We start from the raw sequence: 10,726 nt of genomic DNA on the forward strand, positions 1-10,726 counted from the left end.
TGGGTCATTTATCATTTATTTCCACAGAATAACAGTAAAAACCACATTTTAAGTGAAATAAACAATCTTTAAAACAACAAAGATCATCAGTTTATCACAGCGGTTACTTTACACACTGTAAAGTCACATTTACAGTCAACTGTTTATAAGTCTAGTTTCATTTGTGAGACAAGATTTTACAGATTTAGCTGATTTTGGAGAAGAGTTTTATTAGGCTCTTAGATCGTTCCAAGAAATTATTCATGGGATCAGAAGCATTGTTGATGTTTGTCTTCATCCCGTCATAATAAAGACATCTCTGCACCATGGGGCTGTCATTTCCCATCTTTTCTCTCCACGAGAGTCTCTGACCAGCTCTGAACCACAGTTTCAGGATATTTTTTGCTCCACTTGGATGTTGAAGCTGCTTTTGGTAAAATTAATAAAATAAACAGAAAATAAAACAAAATGAAAGTTGGAAGAAGTCTTCTCTCTCTTTCACTTTCTCACAAACTTTTCCCACAGAAACACGATCATTTCTTATCAGAGAGAAGTTTTTAGTTCTTCAGATAGATGTCCTCTGCTCATTTTGACATGTGCTTCTTCATCCTCTGAATTTCCATCTTTAGTAAATCGGGAGGCAGTCACACAAACCAGGTTTAAAATTCAAACTTCTTAGATTTAACTAAATAATCTACAGAACATGAGTTTTTCATTTACCTGCAACGTTAAACGAATCCTTTTCTCCTCGTCAAGCTCGTTCATCAGTAGCTTGATTTCTTTGCTGGAACATGAAAAGTGAAGCACAAACAGGTTGTGTGCTAAACTGTTTTGTTTTGGGATGGTAATTTCAAAATAAAAGCCTTACTTGTGCTGACTCTTCATCAGTTCAAACTGGTCCCTCAGGACTTTGAGTTCTGTCTGTAGTTGTTCTAGGTTTGGTTTCAGGTTTTCCTCTAGACTTCCTGTTTGGTGTTCTGAATTCACAGCTGGATGCAGGACAGCAGCGAGAGCTTTAGGCAGCAGGGAGGAGAAAGACTCCATCGGCACGCTCTTATCTGCTGCCTAGGAGGTACAAAAACAGAATTAACTGTTTGGAATAAAACATTTTCTATTAGAAGGGAGAATATTGTAAAGGTTAAAACTCACTTGCAAAGAAGAATTGTTGTGATTTGTTCCCTGAGGATTTTCCTGATGTGTTGAAGAATTCATGGCACCGTTTTCCCTTCTCTCCTCCTCAATCAAACTTGCTACCTGCAAATCAAGCCTAGTTTGACTTTTCAGTCAACTCAAGTTCAATCTGAATAAATCATGACTTCAATTTTACTTTATGTGAAACCAGATGGTTAATAGATTCTTATGTTTCATTTTCAAGTAAAAATCAGACAGAGCTGATCTAAGGCAGAATGAGCGACTTTCAAACTGGTCTCATGATAAACGACCCACACTTGAATAGCGCCTTTCAGAGTCGGAGGTCTCCAGAGCGCTTTACACTACCGTGTGGGGCACACAGTGGAGCACCAGCACCATCGGTCCCTCTTACCACCACCAGCAGCAGGCAAGGGGGGGGGTTAAGTGTCTTGCCCAAGGACACAACAGCAGAAACATCTGCAGAGAACCAGGATCAATATCCTACAACCATCCGATTACAGGACAACCTGCTTTACCTCAATATATATCTTCTGTTGCAGTGTGTGTGTGTGTGTGTGTGTGTGTGTGTGTGTGTGTGTGTGTGTGTGTGTGTGTGTGTGTGTGTGTGTGTGTGTGTGTGTGTGTGTGTGTGTGTAAGTCAGCTCAGAAAAGTTAAATTTATCCCAAGGAACGAGGACACACACACACTGCTTTTTAACCAGAGCACCAAGCGTATGTGATTTTCCAGTGGCTTCATTTAATACTTCCCAGAGTCTGAAGCTCTGACTGGAACTTCTCATCTCCATCATCGGCTCCAGGCTCTCTCCCAACCTTCACTGCACTCACAATTGATTCAAACTCTTCTGTGTCTTTTAGAAAAATGGAGACCAAACACCAGAATCAGCTGAAGACCAAATACCTTAAAAGCCACATGCACACTGAGGATTGTCTGTAAGAATGTAAACAAGTGTACAAACAACAGCTGCAGGTCTTACCAGGAATGAGGGCTGAGCTGTAGTTGCACATCCAGAGGGGAGTAAAAGTGCAGGAAGTAAAAGACAGAAGAAAAAAACTGCCCAAGCTTCAAGTTTACATCGATAAATGACAGATAGATGATCAGACAGGCTCGGTCTTTAGGAGAAATATAAATAAAAACTCGTGATTTCCAGAACAAACAGCTTAAACACGCGGATACCTCTTCATCAGAGCAGAAATGAAATGCCAGTGTTACAGAAGAGGCAACTGTTTCTCTGGTGCCACAAAGTAAATATTCACACAATGCCCATCCCAACACAGAGAAATCCACCAGTTGTTAGAAAACCAAGGCAGCTATGTACCAGATTATGTGTCACAGTGAATAATCCAGCTCCAACTCACCTGTTTTATGGCATCAGCAGTGAGATACGACAACATGTGTGGTAACTGGACACCATCTTTTGTGTTCTGCTGGGGTGTGCATGTTGTGATGAGGAGGGACACCGTCAGGGCTAAGTTTAGAGCAGGACAGAGAGGAGCCCCACTCTGACCGCAAATATCAGGGGGGTAAAAACGAAGGGCGTCACCGACCGGAGAGGGCACAGACAAGCATGGATGAACTTACACCTTAGAAGTCATTCAGATTTATTTTCTCCCAAAACTGAACTTCATGTTTCCCAAACAACAGAAAATAAAGAACATGATATCATTTCACACATTTGGGGACCCTGGGCTGTTGCATGGGGTAAACGGCATATTTGGCCCTTTAGAATCCTTTTGCGTGCAAGAAATCTGGGTTTTTTCATTGAAGGCCATTTTAAACTTGATAAACAGATAAGTTCTGTTGTCCAGAGTTTGTTCTTTCATTTGCGTGTTCTTAGTAAAGTCAAGCCCTATTTACCACTCAAAGACTTTGAAAAGGTTATACACCTGCTAATCATGTCGAGACTAGACTACTGCAACTCTATCATGGACTGGAGCAGTCATCAATTCACCGCTTGCAGGTGGCTCAGAATGCGGCAGCTCGCTTGCTGACAGGTAGGCGACGCAGGAATCACATAACACCAGTTTTACAAGCTCTTCACTGGCTCCCGGTCACTTACAGGATTCAATTTAAAATGCTACTGGTCTGTTTTAAGGCACAACACAATTTGGCCCACTTGCTTTTAACTGATTTTATCGTTAATTAATTTTAGGGTCTACTGGAAGGCTGTCAGTGTTTTATCAGTTTATTTTTACTGCTTGTCTGTGTACAGCACTTTGTGCAGTCTCTGATTGTTGGAAATGTGCTATATAAATAAACTTGACATTGACATTTGGAGATCCAAGAGAAGTTTTTTCAATAAAAACTAGGTCAAGCTTATCCAGGAAAGTAGCATCTAAGAACTCAAGCTTTGAAAAGAATGACTTACAAGTGATAATCGGCATATTGCCCTTGAGGCTAACAACAAAAATAACAACAACAACATTGACATCAGTCATGGAGAGTAGGGAACAAGGAGTGGACAGTAGAGAGGGGGGATGGGTGCAGGCAAGGTGCTAGTTAAGAAGATGCTCTCTGAATGAATACCATGAATACAGAAAAATGTGTCAGCCATTTTTAAATAAGACTTAATAAAAAGTAGTTTTATGGGTTGCATATTTAATTCAGCAAATATTCCAAATGATTGTTTCCTTTTGAATAAGAGAAGATCATCCCATACAGCCAGTATATGAAATTATAAATTAATTTATTTTGGAAGGTTTTAGGTTCTTTGGTAAAAAAATAAACAAGTGGTATATTGATAAAAAATATATATCATATTGGTTTAAATACGAGTAAAGCAATAGAAGATATTCATAAAAACTACCAAGACTGACTTTTTTGTTACATATATGCATATATGCAAAAGTAAAATAAAATAAATTATATATATATATATATATATATATATATATATATATATATATATATATATGTGTGTGTGTGTGTGTGTGGCAGAGTAGAGTGAACTGATCCACCTGCACCCACTTTCTCTTGATTAGGGAGCCAGCCAATCAGGACTCTGGTGGCTTCCTTTAAAAATAGGCTCACCAGGGCAGGTCCCGTCCCTTCCCATCCCTTCCCTGCACGGACTAAAAAGGGTGGAGGAGCTTGGTCCTTCTATGTCCACCCTCCAGTAATGCATGATTTGCTCTGTCACTCGCTCCTCTGGCCTGGAGCGAGCAAAGGAGGAGGACTGCATGGAGAAGTGTAGAAAGGAGGGCACAACAGAGGAGCAGCCGGCCTGGAGAAAGGGGTATGGAACCACTGGCGAACAGTGCAGACGAAGTTTCTCACATGTGTCAGACACAAGGCCCACGGAGCATTTTTATGTGGCCCGTGAGATAAATATCAAAAATATATTAAAACTGACCTGCTGGCCGATTTTACCGCAAATACTACAACTCCCATAAGCGTGGAGCCGAAGCGCCCCCTCCTTTGTGTTTTTTCCAGTGTCTGCAGCCGGTGTCTGCAGCTCGCTGTCTCGGACAAACTAAACACTCCTCTCATTCAGCGCCGAGTTTACTCAGCTATTTGCCAACGTTAAAGCCCCGAAATAGAGATTTTAACCACTCAGTAATGTGTTCAGACTGAAAGAGGAAGGTTTCCAACTAACTTCCAGACAGAGCTGATATAACTCCAGCGAGCAGCGACACGCTCAAACCAGCATGACTCTATGGCTGCTGTAGTTTTTATTTTTCCTCCCCGACGCACAACAACATGGTCAAGCTGCTCAGACATGTTCAGCAGCACAAACCGGAGCATCTGTTATCTAATGTTGTCATTATTATGATGAAGATGAACAAAACAACAGGAGTCTCCTCCTCATCTCAGATCAACCCCATGATGCAGGTATCTGGCTGGAACAGGTGAGCATTACAGTAAACACCAGCTGCTGGTAGACCGAACAGTCGCTCAAGAATGCAAACCCTAACACACCAACCTGTGTACGGCCTGGACTGATTACAAGAAAGCCTATGACTCAATGCTGCACTGAATGCTTGAAGCTGTACAATATCAACGGGAGTCTCAGAGCCTTTATTGCAAACTCAATGGGGCTGTGGAAAACCACCCTTGAGGCCAATTACAAGCCAATTGCACAAGTCTCCATCAAATGTGGCATATACCAAGGAGACGTCCTGTCCCCACTGCTACTGCATAAGTCTGAACCCCCTCAGCCAAATAATCAGACTGGCCATGGATACCGACTAAAGAATAGAACCACAATCAGCCACCTCCTCTACATGGGTGACATAAAGCTGTAGCTGTACGCCAAGAATGAATGAGACATCGACTTACTGATCCACACCAGCAGGATCTACAGCACTGATGTCGGAATGTCATTTGGACTTGAAAAGTGAGGTCAGATGATGACAAAGAAGGCAGTCCACACAAAAGAGGTCTCACTCCTAGAAGAGGGTTCCATTCCAAGTCCAGCACCCTGAGAGTTTACATTAGCCGTAAGAAAGGAGGCCAAGAACTAGTGAGGGTGAGAGCCACTGTCCAGAGTGAAACATCCACAATCCATAAGTACATCAAGGACAAGGCCCCAACAGATAATATGGTCAGTGAATGTCTCAGACAAGGGTGAACAGACGAGGTGGGACTGGGAGGACAAACCTACCACCAACAGATACCGGAAGTGGCTGGTATCAAGAAATCTAGAAAGAGCTGGTCTGAAGGACAGCACAGAGGCACTCATAATGGCTGCACAGGAACAGGCCCTGAACACCAAAGCAACAGAGGCCAAGACCACACCAGACAAGACCCGAGGTGTAGGCTATGCAAAGAGGCCCCTGAGACAATCCACCACATAACTGCAGGGTGGAAGATGCTGGAAGGGAAAGCATAGTTTACAGTAAAATCTGTGCAGAGTATGGACTGGAAGCCCCAAGGTCAAAGTGGGACATACCCTAAAATGGTGGAGAATGAGCAAGCCAAGCTCCTTAAACATCTTGTATGTTCATTATTTATATTTTGTGCACTTGCATTGCTTGGTTCTTTTAAAACACAGAAAAAAAAGAGTTGCTCTTTAGCTTGTTTTGCTAACTTTTTGGCTAATTACTATAGCCATCCTCAGAGCTCTGCTAATGTTGGTGGCGTCACTCCCTTCTCCGTTTCTCTGCTGGCAACAGAGGACAATGTCACCCGCTGCTACCTGCGCCCTTTGTCGATGACACGGTCCCATGTGTGATTTAACATGTAGACTCCATCGCCTCTTTTCATGGTTCCGTGTCCACGTCTCATTTGTTTTGCTTCTTTGATTTTATATTTTTGTTGCTCTGTGTTTATTATAGTTTTTCTGTCCCAGTCCATTATATGGTTTTCCCTTATGCAGTGGTCTGTTTTGGCTGATTTCTTTATTGTACTTTCTGCTTCTTGTTTCGCTGCCCTTGTGTGTCTTCGGTTTGTTTCCTTCTCACACTCCTGTCTATGTTCTATTGTTCGTGTGTTGAGTTGGGGTCCAGTTTCTCCTGTGTGTGTTTTATTGCAGGTTTTTTTGTTTGTTTTGTTTTTGTTTTAAAAGAACTGAGCAATGCAAGCCAAGCTCCTGCGGGACTTCCAGATCCAGACCGACAATGGTGATGGTGAACCAACCAGACATTGTGGTGGTGGACAAACACCAGAGGACAGCCGTTGTAGTTGATGTGGCAATACCAAGTGATGGCAACATTAAGTAAAAGAAACACTAGAAACTAGAGAAGTACCTGGGGCCTCATTTATAAAGCTCGCTTACGGGCGAGGAAAACTGCGTAAGCAACTTCCCACGCAAACTTTGGGATTTATAAAAGTAAACGTAGCGGAAAAATGTGCGTAACTTTAAGTTGACTAAGGACCTTGCTTACGCACATTTTGGACATGGAGAGACCCTGCAGTTCTGCTGCTGAGAAGGACTACTCTTGGGTTCCTGGCAACCGGCTCGTTGGAATTAGCAGACAGGTGGGGTCATCTTGGCTTGATCGAATTGATATTATTTTAATTACTGCCCAAAGTTTCTTTGGATAGCAAATACATGTGACCCTTAGATCTGGAATATCTCAGTCATCCCTGAGCATCGTAATGCCTGCAGTTTTAAATGGCATCATTAAAATGACAGTCCGATACATGAAGTTTCCCTACGCTGTCGGAGAACAGGCGAACATTAAAGCGCAATTTGCAGCAACGTCCGGTTTTCCAAATGTAATCGGCGCTATCGACTGCACTCATGTTGCTATAAGGGCTCTTAGTGAGAATGAATATGTTTATGTAAATAGAAAAAACATACATTCCATCAACGTCCAAATTATTTGTGGGCCAGACATGGTTCTAACAAATATGGTGGCACGTTGGCCTGGGTCTACACATGACTCATTTATCCAGACGCACAATAGTGTGAGCTAAAGACTGCAGGCAGGCGCTGTGCATGATGGCTGGCTCCTCTGTAAGTAGATCCACACTTATATTACTTAAACCACTGCATATTACAATCACTGTGGTATAACACACAGGTGACAGTGGCTACCCCCTGAGATCCTGGCTCCACAGTCTCTTCAACAACCTGCAGAACACAGAGGAGCTGTGATTCAATGAAGTCAATGGGCATGCACGCTCTGTTATTGAGTGCGCCATTGACTATATTTAATGCAGGTGGAGATGTTTGGATGCATCAGGGGGCAGACTGCTATACCAACCCAAAGAAGGTATGCAGAATAATTCTGGCCTGCGGTGTCCTGCACAACATCGCACTGAGGAACAACATTCCTCTCCCACCGGGGCTACCTCGTTCTCCTCACCTTGACCAGCCTGAAGTGCAGCTCCCACCCCCACATGAGGAATATCAGCAGGGGGCCTGTGACGAAGTGGTATGGATGATTTCCCATTCGCCCCTGTAATTTATTTCTGTAGCCTGCTGGCACTGTGATGGGGGATATTTTAACCAGAGTGAAATGTGAATATTGCACTGGTGTGGATGTAGTTACCATTTGGGATTTCATGTTTGCTTTGTATCCCGAGCAAGTTGTGAGGGGAGGGCCCTTCCTCCTTCCTCCCTCACCAATTGTTTATCTGAAATCGAAGACTGGTTCACATCAAACTTTCTCAAACTTAACAGTGATAAAACAGAAATGTTACTTGTCGGCACTAAATCTTTATTATCCAAAATCCACAGCTTTACACTTCCTGTCGACAATTCCTTAGTTTCCACCTCCCCTCAGGTCAAGAGTCTGGGTGTCATCCTCGACTCCTCACTATCCTTCCATTAACCGCCTACGCCCCTCCCTCACTGCTCACTCGGTCGCCATCCTTGTCCACAGCCTCATCACTTCCCGCATTGACTACTGCAACTCTCTTCTCTTCGGTCTTCCTCACAAATCCCTCCATAAACTCCATCTTCTCCAGAACTCTGCAGCCCGCATCATTTCCAGAACTCCCGCCTTCCACCACATCACCCCTGTTCTTCAGCAGCTCCACTGGCTCCCAGTCACTTCCAGAATCCTATTCAAAATTCTGCTATTTACATTCAAAGCCATCCATAACATAGCTACCCGTACCTCTCAGACCTCCTTCATCCTTCAACCTCCACCCGTTCCCTCAGGTCCTCCTCTTCCATCCACCTCTCTGTCCCACCTTTCCATCTGATAATTATGGGGAGCAGGGCCTTCAGTCGCTCTGCTCCCCAGCTCTGGAACTCACTCCCTCCTGACCTCCGTAACTTTGATTCCCTCACTCTCTTTAAAACCAGACTCAAAACCCACCTGTTTCGTCTAGCATTCCAATAGTTACTCTCTTTGCTCCAATCTGTCTGTTTGTTTTATGCTGTTCTATCTTTTATTGTTGTGTATTTTATCTCTGTCTGTAAAGTGTCCTTGAGTGTTTAGAAAGCTCTGTTGAAATAAAATGTACTATTATTATTAAATAAATGCCTGAGAAGCATTTTGGCTCTCAAGGAAAAATGTCCATGAGCTGCAGTTTGCCTCTACTTCTTTCATCTTGAAGACCTTCTGGCTGCTCTACATTTTCACAGGGCCAGATTGAGACAGAATGTCATGCATTGTTTATTGAAACAACACCGAAGGCATGATTTTCATATTTTAAATTTTCACGAATTCCTTAAGTGTTCCTGAAATTTCAGTCAGGACATTACATATTCTGTGCAGTTCTTCCCTCACTTCGTTCACCGCACTAATCATGTCCCTCTGTGCCCCCGTACTCCATGTTTGATAGGTCACAAACCTACTCAATGTTTGATAAATGAGACCCCAGGGGTCTTATTTATCAAACATTGAATAGAAACCTTACTAAAACCGTACTTAAGCTCAGCAAAAAATATGTACTTACGCCAAGTAGGTATGTGATCTATCAAACATGGAGTACGCACAGCTGCACGCAATATCCGCTTCATAAATTGGAGACTAACGAGAATGTTTCTCAGCTGCATTTTAGTCACATACCCCCTCACCACGCCCACTTACTGCCATAAATAGTCAGTGCAAAGTGCCTTGTGGATCTCATACATATACATAAGCCAGCTGTTGCAGCGCTCCGCCAATGACATGGCGACCGTAGATCAAGGCAGATCAAGGAAGCGCTATTTCACAGAAGCAGAAACTGAGGTACTACCTGTGGGTGAGGTGGAGAAATGAAAGGAAGTGCTTTTGCAAAACAAATAAGAGAAAATCCACGGAGTGGCACAGTGTTGCTGAAGCCGTCAATGTTGTGAATTCTTCAGAGAGATCTGTGGCGGATATAAAAAAAAATGGTCCAATCAGGATTCAATCCCCAGACTCCCGGGTGAAAGTCACGCGCACCAACCAGTCAGCCAAACAGAGATCTCCCTTGTACAAGTAGCCAGGGCGCATGATCCCTCGTGTCACAGTGACAGGACACACACTGTCACAGACGCATGACATTCTGTCTCAATCTGTCCCCCTGCTGATATTCTGCATTCTGTATTCTGCACTTCAGGCTGTGTGTGTGTGTGTGGGGTGTGTGTGTGTGTGGGGGGGGGGGGGGGGGGGGTCTTGTTCTGTGTGAAAATGAAGCAGTACAAGTGATAATGCTGCTGGATTTCATAATGTTATCCTTCTCAGCAGCAGCACTGCAGGTGCTCTCCATGTCTAACATGTGCGTAAGCCAGGTCCTTAGTCAACTTAAAGTTGCGCACATTTTTCCACACAGGTTTCTTTCATAACTCCCAAAGTTTGCGTGGAAAGTTGCTTACGCAGTTTTCCGACCCCATTTTGTGCGTAAGCAAGCTTGATAAATGAGGCCCCAGGGACTTAAAGAAATACTTCAGAAAGCCTGTAGAGTGACGACATCGGTGGTGCCCGTGGTCATCGGGGCAGTAACCCCCAAACTGGAGGAGTGGCTAAAGCAGATCCAAGGAAAAACATCAGACATATCAGAAAGTGCAGTTACAGTAACAGCTAATATACTACAGGGCTGCCAACTATGAACTATTCCTTGCATGAGTGTGGGGATTGAGGTCCGTCAATCCCCATAGAACCTCCGCAGAACCTTCAAGCTCCCTGGCCTCTGGCGAGCTTGGAAGGATGAAACCACCCATTGGGTGAGATAGGATTTTTTTATATATAAATTAGGGGGGTCTGATATTATCTACAATTAATATCGACATTAAAA

General features: G+C 43.5%; 1 protein-coding gene across 1 annotated transcript; it reads right to left on the minus strand.

Annotated features, from left to right (window-relative positions):
- Nucleotides 1-2,472, minus strand: si:dkey-71d15.2 (SH3 domain-containing kinase-binding protein 1). The gene is made up of 6 exons (XM_070555689.1): nt 2,106-2,472; nt 1,875-1,979; nt 1,129-1,229; nt 848-1,044; nt 700-763; nt 1-602 (listed from the first exon to the last, which is right to left on the minus strand). Exons 1-6 carry the CDS (start codon nt 2,134-2,136, stop codon nt 564-566), a joined length of 537 nt encoding a protein of 178 aa, XP_070411790.1. The 5' UTR covers nt 2,137-2,472; the 3' UTR covers nt 1-563.
- Nucleotides 2,473-10,726: the final 8,254 nt, after the last annotated feature.

Source organism: Nothobranchius furzeri, chromosome 10 (genome assembly GCF_043380555.1).
Source record: "Nothobranchius furzeri strain GRZ-AD chromosome 10, NfurGRZ-RIMD1, whole genome shotgun sequence".
Lineage (NCBI taxonomy): Eukaryota > Metazoa > Chordata > Actinopteri > Cyprinodontiformes > Nothobranchiidae > Nothobranchius > Nothobranchius furzeri.

Bases quoted from the DNA above. Each gene is read 5' to 3' on its own strand.
- si:dkey-71d15.2 (XM_070555689.1), bottom strand. From the start codon at position 2,136: ATGTGCAACTACAGCTCAGCCCTCATTCCTG. The intron at 1,980-2,105 runs GTAAGACCTGCA...TTTTTCTAAAAG, and splicing joins CAGCTCAGCCCTCATTCCTG to ACACAGAAGAGTTTGAATCA. The intron at 1,230-1,874 runs GTATTAAATGAA...ATTTGCAGGTAG, and splicing joins AGAGCTTCAGACTCTGGGAA to CAAGTTTGATTGAGGAGGAG.